Source organism: Anser brachyrhynchus (assembly GCF_964034855.1).
Source record: "Anser brachyrhynchus genome assembly, chromosome: 3".
Classification (NCBI taxonomy): Eukaryota; Metazoa; Chordata; class Aves; order Anseriformes; family Anatidae; genus Anser; species Anser brachyrhynchus.
Genome location: NC_137696.1, coordinates 76,712,883 through 76,727,889, shown reverse-complemented (window position 1 = coordinate 76,727,889; position 15,007 = coordinate 76,712,883). Strand labels below are relative to the sequence as shown.

General features: G+C 51.0%; 1 protein-coding gene across 8 annotated transcripts; it reads right to left on the bottom strand.

Annotated features, from left to right (window-relative positions):
- Window positions 1-7,107: 7,107 nt before the first annotated feature.
- DDO (D-aspartate oxidase) lies at window positions 7,108-14,620 on the bottom strand. Of its 8 annotated transcripts, none has more exons than XM_080584421.1 (7): window positions 13,922-14,620; window positions 13,371-13,646; window positions 13,006-13,122; window positions 11,544-11,747; window positions 11,263-11,371; window positions 10,537-10,713; window positions 7,108-9,227 (listed from the first exon to the last, which is right to left on the bottom strand). In XM_080584421.1, exons 4-7 carry the CDS (start codon window positions 11,713-11,715, stop codon window positions 8,660-8,662), a joined length of 1,026 nt encoding a protein of 341 aa, XP_080440547.1. In that variant the 5' UTR covers window positions 11,716-11,747; window positions 13,006-13,122; window positions 13,371-13,646; window positions 13,922-14,620; the 3' UTR covers window positions 7,108-8,659. The 8 variants fall into 8 exon arrangements, with proteins under 8 accessions (XP_080440547.1, XP_080440548.1, XP_080440545.1 ...); XM_080584422.1 differs by having other exon boundaries at window positions 13,371-13,643; XM_080584419.1 differs by having other exon boundaries at window positions 12,922-13,122; window positions 13,922-14,093.
- Between the last annotated feature and the right edge of the window lie 387 nt (window positions 14,621-15,007).

Genomic DNA, 15,007 nt, shown 5'->3' with positions numbered 1-15,007 from the left:
AGGCATGCTCTTGTGCATCCCCACCTGCACGTAGCGGTACCCGTGCACATGCTCACGTTTGTGCTGGAAGAAGGCAACAAGAAGGCTCGTCGGTAAGAGATGCTCTGCAGCTCTCTGCTGTCCCCAAGCCTTCCCTTTGTTAATTCAGGCCTAATCTTCGTGGCAACCGCAATGAGACTGTTGCCTCCAGCAGCTGTATTTCTCTCCTAGGAAGGAGCAACAGTGATTTTGCATTCTGTGTTCTGGACGAGCAAAACTCTGCCTGCTTTTTGCAGTAAAGGCTGACAATTTCATTGAACAGATTCCAGTCCACAAATTGAAAACAGGTACCGCTATTTTTTTTAAAAAAAAGACATTCCGGTTTACAGGAATTAAGCAGGTATATCCCAAATTCAGTTCAAGTGCTATCACAGAAAGATTTCTGCGGTATTAGTTTGTTGTCTGTATTCCCCCTGTATCTCCACTGTAATCCCAGACAGATGTCCAACTTTGCGTAAAAATTACCCTGAGTTTCTATTAGAAACTCCATTTTTCTGTATGTTTTACAGATTATCTTGGTCTTACTCTGGGTGCAGTTTTCTCCTTTTTTTTTCTTTTTTTTCATTTTTTTTTCTTTTTTTTTGGATGCAACCAATCTTACAGGCATTTTTGCACTTCTGAGCCTGAGGATGAATATCTTTCATTAAAACACGTGATTTGGCAAAAGGATTCAATCTATAATGCTCACAGTTCTGCCAAGCACCGCAGCTGGGTTAGTAATTACGGCTTTAAGAAGTTACATAAGCCTTCCTACTACGTGCTTTTAATGGGTTTACATAGCGCAGTCCAACGACAGCATTTATGTAGGGGATGGCAGCAGCGCTGGAGCGAGGGAGCAGATGTCAGAGTGGCTTTCATCTGCAGGCGCCCGGGGAAGAGGTCCCCCCTCCGGGAGAAGGGCCGCCCGCCGCAGCCCGGGGGCTGTTCAGCAGCAGAAGCGCCAGGCAGCAGCTTCACCAACAAATGGAGACCCGCAGCCGATGTGCTGTGCGCTTGTTCTGTCTGGCGGTGCTGCCCGATGCACTGGCGTGCGTCCGTACAGTTTGTGCCTCATTAAAGGCAATAGGGTCAAGGAGAAGCTGGGGGTGGCTGGCAGCAGCCTGGGTGGATCTGGTGGGTGAAAAGCAGCGTTCGGGACAGGCTCTGCAGGAAGGAGGTGTGCAAAAACATCCCGGGCCCCTATGCAGGTGAGCTTTGAAATATGCATCCACCTTTACGAGAGGTTTCACCCATATCTGAAGAATGTTGCAATGCCCAGGGCGTTGCAGCAAGCGGGAAGTGACCCTAGCACCGAGACCGGCAGCGCAGTGGCTGGAAGGGGCAAACTTTCCCAATAACTTCTCACTCCTTCCCTTAATGCGAGGGACAGAAAATGGTCACGGAGGTACAGCAGCGGGAGCTGTTAGGGATCACAGCATCGCAGCGTGGCTGAGGTGGGCAGGGACCCCTGGAGGCCACCTGCTCCAACCCCTGCTCAAGCAGGGACACCCAGAGCTGCTTGCCCAGGACCACGTCCAGGTGGATTTTGAAGATCTCCAAGGAGGAGACCCCACAGCCTCTCTGGGCAACCCGTGCCTGTGCTCCGTCACCTGCACAGTGAAGAAGTGCCTCCTGGTGCTCAGAGGGAGCCTCCTGCGTTCCAGTTTTGCCCACTGCCTCATGAAATCAAGGACTTTTTGCTCAGTCTTCGTGCCGGAGTGCTCAATCTTACACTAAGACAAACAGCAGCAAGATTGCTCTCAGAAACCCAGACAAGAACATTTTAGGGCATGATTATGTATGAGATGTAAGGGAACGAAAAAAAAGAGAGAGAAAACATCTGCTCACATGGAGTTTATTGCCATTCACTTAAGAGGCCCATTAAATGCCACAAAAAGCTATTTATCCTTCTGTTTGAGGCAATTACCCTGCTGCAAATCTCCGTGGCAGTTCTCCCCGTGATTACTGCTGGAAGTCTGACATTGTGCAGGCACACTCACAGCACGGCCAAAAGCCACAGCAAGCCTTGGAGGGATTTTCAAAAGTGAGGTTGTCGGTGCTTCTCGACGCGTCTCACCCAGCACTTCACCTGGGGGAAGGTGCGGGCTGCTTCTTCTTGGAGCCCGAGGTTTCCTGCACGTTCCCAAAACTTGGCTCGTTTACTGCACCGATCAGGAAGCAGAGACCTAAGTGACTGAGAAGCCTCCCCACGTTCTTCAGTGCTGCCAGGAGACCCAGCTTCCTGGACCTCAGGTGCTTAAGCCCCTTTCTTCTGGAAGTCAACAGGCTGTAGGGCATGCAGGGACGAGAGGCTTTATCCCCCTGGAGCCCAACCCAAAAGCCCCTGGAAAGCAGACACAAGGCTCCCTCCTTGGCTCCAGTGCATCCCCTGGAGGAGGTTTATTTTCCAGCCCTTTGCTTTATCCAGATTGTCACCTGGAGCAAGGATGGCAATTAACCTGGGAGCCCTGCCACAGCAGATAACCAGGATGAGTGTTTTCCATGACATGGTCAGCAGCTGAAATCCAACAAGGAGGTAGTTTAGAACAGAGACGTGAGGACAGCACGCAATGCATGGGGTGCACACGGTGTACGCCTGTTAAAATGTGAGAAAAACCTTGTCCGAAATACCTTGTCCCCTTGTGGGTAACGCACAGGAGGATGACCACACATGGAGGAAAGCAAAGCGTTTTAACAGCGCTCTCCTACTGATGGCATGAGATGAAGTCTCACAGGAGAGAAACAAAACAGAGAAGAAATTGCCTTAAAACTTCTGTTACATTTGGAAATAACATTTCATTGAAGCTCACTTTCAAAAAGTTTCTTTCCACTTTCTTTTCACCTGCCTTTTTTCATATGGCTGAATTTCAACACATGTCATGCTTTGGGCTGGGATGACGTTGATTTCTTTGCGGAGGCTCACACTGTGCCGTGCTTTGGATCTGTGATGAGAATAGGGGTGATAACATGGGGATGTTTCAGTTGTTGCAGGGCAGTGCTCGCACAGAGCCGAGGCCTTTCCTGCTCCTGGAGCGAGCTGTCTTGGTCTCGACCCGTGAGGTCTGGCACTTTTACCTCTCCAGTTCACTCCCCACCTGGGGAGACTGAGCGAGTGGCCATGTGGGGTCAAGCTGCCTGCCAGGGTTAAACCACAACTGATCTCCAATTTTCCTCCTCCAAGAAATGTTGACTTTGACGTCTTTATTGAGAAAAACGGGCGTTTGGAGGGAATTCTCTGGAAGGAAACGGGCTATTTCTGATCAGCCCTAAAACACTGACAGTCACTAACACCTCAGCACCTGACTGCCGTGTGGGAGACGAGCTGCTCCCCAAGAGCTGGGTGAGGCTGGAGCCCTGTGGGGATGGACCTGGGGGACGTCCAGCTCCATAACATGGGGAACCACCGATGCTTGGCTACCCATGGCAATGATTTCCCCTGCAGCCTTTTGGTGGGTGAAAAGCTTCACAAGACCCTGTAATAGCAATAGCTTGGTTTAGGATTATAACCTAGCATTTCTATTAACAACAGCTTCAGGTGTGCTGCTCCCCTCACATTTCTGCTTCCTTGACGCTTTTCTTTTTAAGCTCTCCCCGTAAGATTTGATGGCCCTAACTGAACGTGATCATTTCTTATGCTCTCCTGCAGCACCCAACTTCTCCAAGCCAGCAGTGCCTTACAGGTAAGTGCAACCCCACAGGCACCCACATTTCCACCCTCTGAGTTCAGCATCACGTCGTTTGGGCTTTCTTATCGAGCTTGTGGGTTTGTGCCAGTAACTGCTCGATCCAACATCTCCCTCTGGTGGAAAACAGGGAATAAAGCAGGATAAAATAAACCGTCGTGCAGCGTTACACAATTCTTTAAAATAGCTGCGGAAACAACATAAATCTCGGTCCAGACCATGATTTTTCCTTTAATTACTACATTTACTCCAAACCAAAGGAATTTGAATGTGTCACACTGAAGTTTATTCAAGTTGTACTTGACTGGAAAAGAATTATAATGAATGGGGAACTCTAATTTTCCCACGTTTTTCAGAAATTTGGCAATTTGTTTTAAATATAGGCAAAAGCCTGTATCAAGACAATATGTCTTTATGGCTTTGTTTTTGCAGAGAAAACCAACGAAATCCCCTCTTGCAGAAAACTATTATTCTGTGCTCAAGTTCTAAAATCCATCACGCAGCCCATCTGCTGTCTGCAAGTCGTAAGGACGGATAAAAACGTCTCAAAATATAATTGTTCCTTTTCTGTGCCATAATTATGCCTCTGAAGTTCATTACGAGCGTGACAGATTGGTTGCCATCTGCCAAGAGTGCCTAGTCAACGGCGATTAGAAAGCGCGGGTAGGAAGGCACGGCTCCGGTACGGTCCCTTTAGCTTGTGTGTGGACACGCATGGGCTTAGGATGGAGAGCCTCCCGGGGCCGGGCTGGTGTTGAAACCTAATTATCTCTCCCAGGGATTTCAGACAAGTGAGTGAAGGACCTGGGAGGGGAGGATGTTGTGCTAGGTAGGAGAAATTACCATGCCTTGAATGAGCCCTGGAGCTGACGTGGGCGAGGAAAGCATGAACGGCTCCTGCCTGTAGAGAGACAGCAGCTTTCCACAGGTGACAGCTACGTGAGGTTCTTTAAGGGCTCTTCCATCACCATGGAAAGTCAAGGAGGCTTAACGACCTCCTAATTAACCCGTTCCCGTGTGCGGGTGTTTCCCCGACACCTACTTGGCGTTTCCAGGTGAAGACTACGGAGCCGATGCAAGAGCCCAGCCAGATTTAGAGCCAAAACTGAGTTTTGCAAATTGCTCGGATGCCATCTTCAGCTGGAGCCGAAGAGTTCACAGTGGCCACATCTTTGCTTCAGCTTCTGACAAGGACCTTGGGTGAGGAGCAGAGACTCAAGGATGCCTGATAAGATATCACCAGAGACTGATGCTCAAGGCTTGGGCAGCTAAAGCAGGGAAGGCCTCACCTCAACAAACTTCAGGGGGTCAGTCTTTGCATGGCATGACCTTAGCAGGGAAGAAAGCCTCTGTGCAAAAGAGTAATATTTTTAAAGGATTTTAAAGTAATATTTTTAAAGGATTTTCAAGCTAGAGATGGGGAGAAAGCAACCAGGCAGAGAGGAGCAGGGGTGGAAGATGGCATGGCCTTAAAGGTGCTGTTCTAACATCTTCATAACCACAAGTAATTGGGAAATGGCAAGGCGCGATCTGGACAAATAAAGCTCCTTTAACAGGGCACAGGAATTGAAGCAGTCAGGCTGCACGTGAGCTTGCTTCTGTTTGCTCTAGGTCTAAAAATAAGAAGTGAGACTAAAATGCTTGGATTTTACACAAGGGAACCGACCCAACGGAAGTGTCAGAGCCTTTCCAGAAGAAAGACAGTTACTGGCTTATTGTAATATCACGATAAAAATTACATGGGCAAGAAGCAAAATAAATCACGTCCAAAGGAGGAAATGGAAGAGAACACGAACTCTTTCAAATGAAAAGTAGAAACAGGCAGGCTAAAAAAAGACTTTGAAGAAATAATTTGCTAATAGACCAAAAGCTTTCTCTGACCCATCAGGAGCAGGGGGCTGCCAGAGGGGCTGCAGGTGACCAGGGAGTGCAGTCAGCGGATGATCAGGGTATCAAAGGCTTTTGAGGTCAAATAAGCCCTAACAGAACAGCCAGATAGATCACTTGTGTCTGCATTCAGCACAGAAAAGCTCAGTGAAATTCCCACAGCACAACCATTTGTTAAGGGGATAATGCAGAGAATCTGCCTCGGATTGAAGGGCCATTAGATGAGGTTTTAGATGAAATAGATGAAAGAGATAGTAACAAATTCATGAGAAGCAGATGTTACTCGCTCGTGGGTTTTAAATGAATGCTAATGCGAAGTCGTTGCGCTGTTAGGGGTGGTGTGCAACATTTTACTTACAACAGCCACGTCAAAGAGGATGTGACACTGGAGAATGACCTGGAGAAATGCAATAAATCTGACCCCCATGGCAGGCAAGCGGTGAAAGCCACGATAATAAATCAGTTGCAAGGGCAGGTATGGCCTAGGAGGGAAGGCTCAGCAGAGCTTTGCAGCGAGGAGCAGTGACGCTGGACTTCACCAGCATCGTACAGCAGCAGAGGAAACGAGGAGGCTGCAGAGTAGCACGACCCAGTCAACGCACTCTGCTCGCGTTTTGGGAAGGTTTGCCTAAACTGTCCCTGAGGGCGTAAAGAAAGGGCATAAAGGTGGGCAACAAGGAAGAACAAAGATGTGGGATGGCTTTGTGTGAGCAGCAGCTACATAAACCAGGAGTCTTCGAGACGGGAAAGAAGTCTGAGAAGGAGCATGGCATAGATCTAGAAATTCATGCGGGGTCGTGGAGAATAACTAGTTGCTGGTTCTCGTAAGAGAGATGGGGGCATTAAACGACGTGTCCAGGTTCAGGAGAGACATAAGGGCAAGGAGCTCTGTGCCTGGGTGAAGAAGTGCCTCCCTTTATAGAACCATGCGATGTCCGGGACCACAAAAGCACGGGATGTGGTCCAGAAGCCATCCGACGGACAGGCGGATATTAGCAGTAGTAGTATTTCTAGCTCCAGATTAACCTCAACTTTTTGTTACTTTTTAAGGTTAAAATCGAGATCAGGAAAAAAAAAAAAACATTCTCCTGTTTTTTAACCATGTATTTTTTTGTTGTTCTATGTTACCTGAGGACAAAGCAGTGGTTCGACAAGCACCACACCAACACTGCTGCCAAAAGCAGCAGCTCTGCCCGCTCATACCACAGGAAAGGACAAATTATTGGGGGGGGCGGGCACAAAATTAGCGTCTAGAGCCGAGGAGAAGAGGCCAAGACCGCTGAAGGCAGGGCTGGCTTAGGTTGATCCAAGCACTAATTGACCCGTAATTTAATCTGATGGTGCTCCTTTCGGCAGCTGTCCCTTGCGCAGGGCATCTTTCCCCATTCCACCTGCGAGCAGCAGGAGCTGGCAGCCACTTCTGAGCGTGGCAGTTACACAAGGGCCTTGCTTGGCCCTCTCAGGCCCCTCTGAGTGAGAAAACCCCTTGTTTATGGAAGAAAACCCTACAGAAATGACCTCTGCTTTGCTATTACAATTTTAATTTATTGGTTAATTCTAATCATGTGATTTATTAAAAGATTTTGATCTGTTTTGTAATTGTAAGGACAAAGAACTACTCAAAAGTGGGTGCTAACACTTAAATAAGCCATTTAAAATCTAATGAGCAGTTTAATCACTAACAGATATTCATCTTGTACTTTGACAGCAAGCTCTAATTTGAAGTGCTTCTAAACATCAGCAAACATTTTTTATTTTTTTATTTTTTTACTGTGAGGGGGACTGAGCACTGCCAGAGAGGCTGTGGGGTCTCCTCCTTGGAAAGCCTCAAAAGCCCCCTGGAGATGGTCCTGGTCAAGCATCTCTGGGTGTCCCTGCTTGAGCAGGGGTTGGAGCAGGTGGCCTGCAGAGGTCCCTGCCCACCTCAGCCCTCCTGTGATGCTGTGTGATGCTGTGAATTACGGGGAGTATCTTCAGACACATCAAAGGGCTTGAGTCACTGAGTGTAAAGTTCAGCTCAGCTTCTGCCATGGAGTGAGAGTCCGGGCTCCTGTGGCTCAGCTTCCCTCCAGGAGAGGAGCTTGCTCGCATCCAGCTACAGACAAATTAGTCTTTATGGTGTTTATCTAGAGTTAAATTGCTCTTCTCTCCCCTGTGCAACTGCAGTTGGTGCTACGATTCTTCTTGGCTTGTCACCGGTTTATTTATATCAGCTGTTACAAGGAAAGCTGCAAGTGCTGACGAGAAGTAGAAAAGAAATGTTTGCACTGCCAAGCCCACCCTGAAAAATTCTCTTCCTTAGGATACAGGGCACGTCAATGCTGCTGTTGGGGGGAAGAAAATATCTGAGAGCAATATCTGTGGTACATGGAACAGAAGAGTTGCAAACAAGTGTGAAAGATGATGTAGTTCACGTGAGTTCACATGAGCAACTTCCTCTCAAAGACATGTCAAGATACAACAGGTATTTAACCTGCTCTTAAAATCATGCTTGTCTGGTCGGTGTGCATGAGTGGCCTAGTAGTGTTTTCTGTAGGAGCCGACCTGGAGCACTGTAATGCAGCCCTAGGCAGGGTTTCCTTTTTATTTTAAATCTTACGGGTAATGGTAAAGTTTGTCAGCAAGGTGGCAGGAGAGAGGACAATACTAGATTAGATTTGGTACGACAGGAGAGAACTATTTTTTACTGAATCTGAACCTCGTGCATCCAATACCCTTTCCAGGCAGGCGAAGAAATACTTAATTTATGTTATTTATACCATACTGAAGCAATCTGATTCCTGCTATATGAAGGATATTTACGTGTCTCGCATCCTCCTCGGTACAAAGCTAGAGGAAATCCCCAGGGCAGGAACAATAGATGGAGGAGATGGACAGCTGGACTAATACTTGGACTGACAACCATCACACCTTTCCAAGGGGGCTGCTGGAAGCCGGGTGAGATACACCGAGCATCTGCAATGGCACAAGCTGTTGATTTAGGTTTCTTCTCTCCAGCGATGGAATCAAAGCCCAGAGGAGTAGGAAATGCTACCTTCGCCTGTCATAAATGGGAAAGGAGGCTCAGGGACTCAAAGTTTGGCCCTCGATGAGGAGCCCTGCAGGGCAGCAATGCACTCTCCCACCAGGCGGGTGGCCTCTTTGGCTGTGCCTCTGTGCACCGAAAAGCCACCCGCCCCGTGCCCGTAGCTGTGGACCACCAGGAGCTTTGCTCCTCCCCGGCTCAGGACCTCTCTCTGCAGTCTCACAGACGACCTGGACGGCCTGAGGCCCACCTTCACCCTGACATCCTGAGCTCGCTGCAGGGAGGGCTCAAGAGAGCAACATCTGTCGAAGATGTCCTTGGTAGTGCCAGGGTCAGGGGAGAGACTCCAGCTCCCCTTCTCCCTGGTTCCCCCCAGGGTTACGCTGTCTATCCCCGGGTAGACGTAAGTCGAGCCGTCCCCGTCCCGGATGAAGTGTTTCACCCAAGGAGCGTGCACCTTGAGAACCTGCCCCCTGACGGGGAGCAGCTCCGGGTCCCCCCCGAGCTGGTGGGCTCCAATGCCCGTGCAGTTGACCACGACGTCGTACTCCCTGTGCAGCTCCCATAAGTCTGCAACTTTTCTGGTGTGCACCTGGACACCGTTTGCTCTCAACCTGAAAAACAAAGAAAAAAGCCAGAAGTGAGGTAGAAAGGAACCTCCTAGACCCGCGTGTAATTATTATGCACATTAAGTACGCGAGATGGCCTTTAACAGATCAAAACCAAGATGGGACAACAGGTGGGATAGAAAGTGAAGAAAACCACATGGGGCTTCTGTTTGTGACTTGACTGATTTGGCCTGATCAAAGCTATGTTTTTAACTTGTTTGGACAGGAAAAGGTCCAGCACGTTGATGAATATTACACAGCAGGGTCTGCCATACAACCCTAGATTGACAGACAGATCCTCATGGACTCAACAACTCATTTCTGTAACGGTCCCAAGCTTTAACAGCTCAAGCAAGCTGAGGTGCAGACCCAAGGCACACCTGGTGCTCCGGGGGCAGGGGTCTGGGTGCAGCAGGATGCTGCAAGAGCTGGTAAGACCTGGGGAGGTCTCACGCAGCCGCCCTGGCTCGGCAAATTGCTGGGAGAGCCCCCGAGCACTGTCATTGGGATGCTGCCATCACTCCATAAAAAATACACAATAAAAACTGCTGAAAACTCCTGAATTCAGGCAAGTGAGCAGGAAAAAATTCCTGAAGTTCATTTTTGGACCAGCAAGGTGGGCACAAAGACAATTTTCCTTGTGGATTGCCAAGAGAACGGTTTACAAATACAGCTCAGATCCCTGGGGTTTTGAGAATTAGTTACATGCATTAGCACGTTCTCATTTCTCGCCACCAGAGAGAAGAGAAAGAAAAGGAGCTCGATCATCTTATTAGACTGCGTCCTTTGAGGAATGAGAGGGCTGTAGCAGGAATAAGGCGAGACGAGATATCACGTGGCAGATCCTGAATGGGTTTAACAACTTGCTTGTGCTTCAGCAGAGGTTTCCGACTCGGTGAGCGATGCAGCACGACAGAGCGTGTGTGCGGAGAGACGGCGCGGCCCCGGCGTGGCCCTGGTGGCACTGCAGAACGCCCTCCCGGGCTGCCCGCTGGAGCAGAAACATTTTCTCCCACGTTGCAGCGAGATGAAAGGCATCCAAGCAATCAGCTCGGCTGGCAATTTGTACCGCGGCGTCGGTGCACGTCTCTCCGCTTGATCTCCGATCAGCGTGCAGCCTGTCGCCTTCTCTCAAGTGGAGACAACCGTTTGCTCATTTCAGAGGCACTCACACAGCCTAAATGCACACTCCAGCTCTCTGCACTTTCCCTAGTTAGAAACAGCCCTTCTCCAATTTTGTCCAAACCCAACAAGCTCCCCCCAGCTCCCCTGGGCCGGGGCTTTTCTCCGCGCACCCGTCCTGCACCAAACCGACCTCTTCTCCAGCCACAGCAGGTAGGGTGGGCAGTCGCACTTCAGCGTCGTGAAGGCCTGGCCGGATCTGTGCTGTGGGAACTTCTGCAGCTCTGCTGCGGACATCGGTCGAAACCCCAGGACGATGTCAGACCAGAAAGGCACCTGGTCTTTGGGAGGGGTTTTAAACACCTGCCAGCTGGAAGGACACGGAGAAAAAGCTGCAAAACTTAGCCGCTAAAGCTCTGCCCCGTCGCTGCAATCTTAGCACAAACCCGAGGATTCAGGAGTCTGTCCCCATTGACCGTGCCCCGCCTGCTCTCCAGCCCTGGGGCTGGTGGCAGTGAATTTAGGGAAATGCCCAGGAGGTGGGAGCTGCGGTCCAGGCTTCGTGAGAGAGCAGGGCTCTGTTTTTCAGACTGCCTGCCCAGCAGTTTCCCAGCAGCTGTGAACAGACAATGAAGTCCCCTTGCAGTGTCTGCAAGTGGTAGACGGCAGCATGGAAATCATCCATCAAAAAAAGACATTTGAGGCAGGCCAGTCTTGAGCGGTTTCTCTACACACACCCATGCACAAACTGTGCTTGAAAATATGTCCTATCCGAGCAGCTGCAATGCAGTTTCTTGGGAATATGCTCATGAGAGCTACTCCATGGGGGGCATACTCCTGAGCTCCAGCAAGGAAAGACTCTGCCTGCTCCAGCACAAAGCACACACGTGCCAAAGGGTGCCCTTGAGGCTGCTCTTACCCAGAGACCAGGTGGATGCCAGCCTCTGACGCCTCGGCCGAGTTGCTGATGGCAAAAAGGTACGTGAAGGTCTCTTTGAACCACTGCTTCTGCACGTGGATCGGCGTGCCTGCGTGCAAACACAACCAAACGCACAGGGGAGTGAAAATGCAAAGAGGAAAAGTATGCAAGCCAGCATCGAGGAGATAGGACAGGTGGGGATGCAGGGAATGGTACTTTTCCTCCCAAAACGCTGTGCATTGCTGCACCCCGGGCACGCAGTCACACCGGTTTGCACGCACCTGGGTAGGTGTGAGGGATGAGCATCCCGGCTGCCACGTCGCCCGTCGTGTTGGGGCTGAACTGCTCGGAAAGGACGCTGAGGCGGCAGCTGGGGAAAGCCTCGGAGATGCAGAGCGCTGTGGACAGGCCAATGAGCCCCGCGCCCACCACTGCCACCTTGGGTGCTGCCATCTCCAGGGCGCAGAGCTGGCAGGGACAGGCACCTACAAGGTGAGGAGCAAGGCTGAGCATCAGCACCTGCAAGGCCCCCAAACCAAGGACTAGATGGGCCCAAAGGAGGCTGGACAAAGGCAGAGCTGATAAACCCTTCAGATTTACCTTTAATTAATTTACTAAATTAATTATTGAAGTTTTATTAAATATGAGAGTCAAGGGGCACCTGCTGGCTTGGGCATCCTGTGGTGGACTCCTGCCAAAAGTTCAGGATGCATCTAGTGGAGAATTCTCCTTTGCCTATGCCACTCCCATTTTCCTGGATCATCTGCCAATATTGGCTCTTGGAAGTGATGCTGGGTGAGACGGACCTTTGGTCTTGCTCCTTTACAGTCCTACTCTCACCCTCCCTGCACTTCCTATGGGAGTTGCTCATCCTTGACTGCAGAAATCCAGCCTCACCGACTGCTCTCTGAGAACCTCTTCTGGAAAACGGTGCCTGCAGTTGTAAGGGAGGGGCTGATTTCACATTTTCCTGTGGCTTTCAGCACCTTTGATGCAAGTTTAGGCAAGAAAACTGCAGGATCACATCTATTTTCAAGATCCTTGCTCATAACACTTCACGGCTTCTCACTTCCCCCTGTGGTTTTACTGCTTGAGGTTTGATATTCTTGCTGCGTGGGAAGGGAGGGGGCCAGCACTGCTGCCCATCATCACATTCCTCCTGCACCGCAGCCCAGCGGTGTTACGACCCCTCTTCCTCTTCTTCGGGCAATGCTTTGTCTCTCCCTGTTAATCATTACATCTCCTTTCACGAGCCAGCCATGAAAGTGCCCACACAGCAGGGAGAGAGGGCACAACGCGGGGGTGAAGATGAACCCTGAACCAGCACCGCTGACCCCCCCGAACCCAAGCTGAAGGAATTCAGCTCTGACCACCAGCTGCACCCCTCAGCCCTGCCAGCGCCCCAAAGCTGACAGCCTTGCAGCCTCAGCCTCCTGCAACAGGGATCCCATTTGGCAGAGCATCAATGGTTTCTGTTCCCTAGCATAGTCACCAGGATGTTCTGTACCGGTAATAGTTATTAAAAAAGGAAAAAATTGAAGAAAAGAACCAGAAATGAGGGGATTTTTAATAATGCTGATGTTCCCGGCCTCCCAGCAGCCCACGGTCAAGCACAGTCGCTCCTTCGGCCGCCCCCCGGAGCACGTGTGATGGGTGCACCTTGCATCTGCCGGAGGCCTGCTCTCTGCTGCCCGACCCCGTGCAACCCTTGGACCACGCAGGGGCTTGGGTTTCCCAACTGACCTCTTCGTGGCCGGGGGAGAAAGAACCTGCAGCTCAGCGGCGGTTCGGGTTTCACCGCAAATCTTCCCAGTTCAGGTGGGATTTTCGCAGGCGGTTTGCTGGCAGTCGGTCCCAGTGCTGCAAAATACGGCAGGAGGGCGAGCAGGAGGGCGCTGCTGGAGCCCGCAGGAGCCCGGCCCCAACGGGCACCTGTCAAGCCGTGGTTCCAGCACTCACTGCTGCAAGACCCGAGCACAGCAGGCTTTAACGTGCTAACGTGCCAAAAATTAACCGAGTGCAAAGCAGAGGCTAAAGGCCGCCCCGCTCCTATCGGCAAGGACAGCCGGGGCTGTACAGAGCTCCTGAGGCCGCAGCGGTCTGGGTACCTGGGAGGGCTCCCGAGGACAGGCTATTTCGGTCTGACGCGGCAGCTGGCGCTAAGCTGGCACTTCTCAGAGCCGTTTGCGCCGAGGGTTTTGCAAGAATAAGTGTTAAAAAGGCAAACCAGTTGCAGTGACTGCTGGCGCTGGCAGGGCTGAGGGAAAGCTGCTGCCCCTTCCGTCCTCCTCGGCGGGCAGCCTCCGTACCTGGCGCTGGCCGACGTGCCAGCCCGAGCGTGGCCCCACACACACGTGGGCCGTTCAAGAAGCACGACTGAACTGCTGAGCAGAAAATGAACGAAGGGGGAACTAAGGAAACCCGAAATGGTTACGCTTGCAGTACCGCGATTGTTTTTAACCCCACTCCCCCCCCATCCAAGTGCTGAAGCATTCCCTTAAGCCCCTCAGGCCCGCGGTGCCCCAGAGGCAGGCTGGCTGTGCCTGCCGTGGGCTGAGCAGGCTGCTCACTCCCTCCCTTTCCCTGCAGAGCAGGCTTCTTTCCTTACACACCACCCAGCTGACAAAGCCCAAATCCCAGAGAAACGAGAGGGAAATACCTGGAGTGGAGAGGCCGGGCTGGCTGTGAGAGCTGCCCCGGCCCCGCCGCTGCTGGCGGAGCTGCGTGCGCCTGGCCCAGCGTTGGCTCCCGTCCCGGGCAGCCGCCAAGCTCTGCTCTTGTCCCAGAGAGGAGGCTCCCTGGGCCCCCCTGTCCTGTTTTAACCCCTTTACGAGCAGTTAGCTGCATAGTGGGTGCTTCTAATATTGCCCTGAGGTTGCTGTAATATTCAAGAGATCCTGGCAGCAGCCCAGGAGGCGATAACACGCAGGGCAATGACAGCCGTCAGGGTGGGTGAATAACGAGTCCCTGCAGAACCACAGGGGCCCGGCCAGCACGGCCAGCCAGGGCTGTTGGTGTTAACATCGTCATCAGAAAAACGCAGCTTTGCCAGAAACGGAATTGTCTGCAGGATCAGGGGGATCCTGATAACATTGTACAACACTATGTCTGAGCTCCGGGGCATGTGGCACTGGCGTGGTGGCACTTTGGCCGATAAAGTACCATTTGGAGGTGGCTCCCCTCCAGCCTTCTGCAACAGCGTTTGCCATGAATCCTCCAGGCAGAAGCCTTGTCCTCATAGCCACCTACTTCCAGAATGGTCAGCCCCCTGAGGGTATCAGGGCACCCACAGCAGTGGGGCAAACAGCGCACAGGCTGCGTGCATGGTGCCCGACCTTACCTCCCAGTCAAGCTGCTCTTAAACAGTAAGGCTAACGACATGGCATAATACGCGTACATAATCACCAGCCTTTATAGATGCGTTTTTCTTCCTTCAGTGGTGAAAGGAACAGGGAATAATTTTGTGAAAATTATAGTACAGCTTGATTTTTTATGAAAGTTTTTAGAAGGTAAAAAACGGAGTTGTGTAAGACAGGGAATGGGGCAGAGGAATGGAGAAGGTTTGCTTGTTTAGAAATGAAAATGGTGATGGCTTGATGTATCTGTCACAAAACATACACTATTTTGAGTCACTGATGGGTATGTACAGTTTTGGAGAGGAGCCTTTCAGATGTGGAAATCTCTCCCCCTTCAAATATCAACAGAGGTCGCAGTGCCAGCAAGATTAAAATTGCCCGTGATTTTT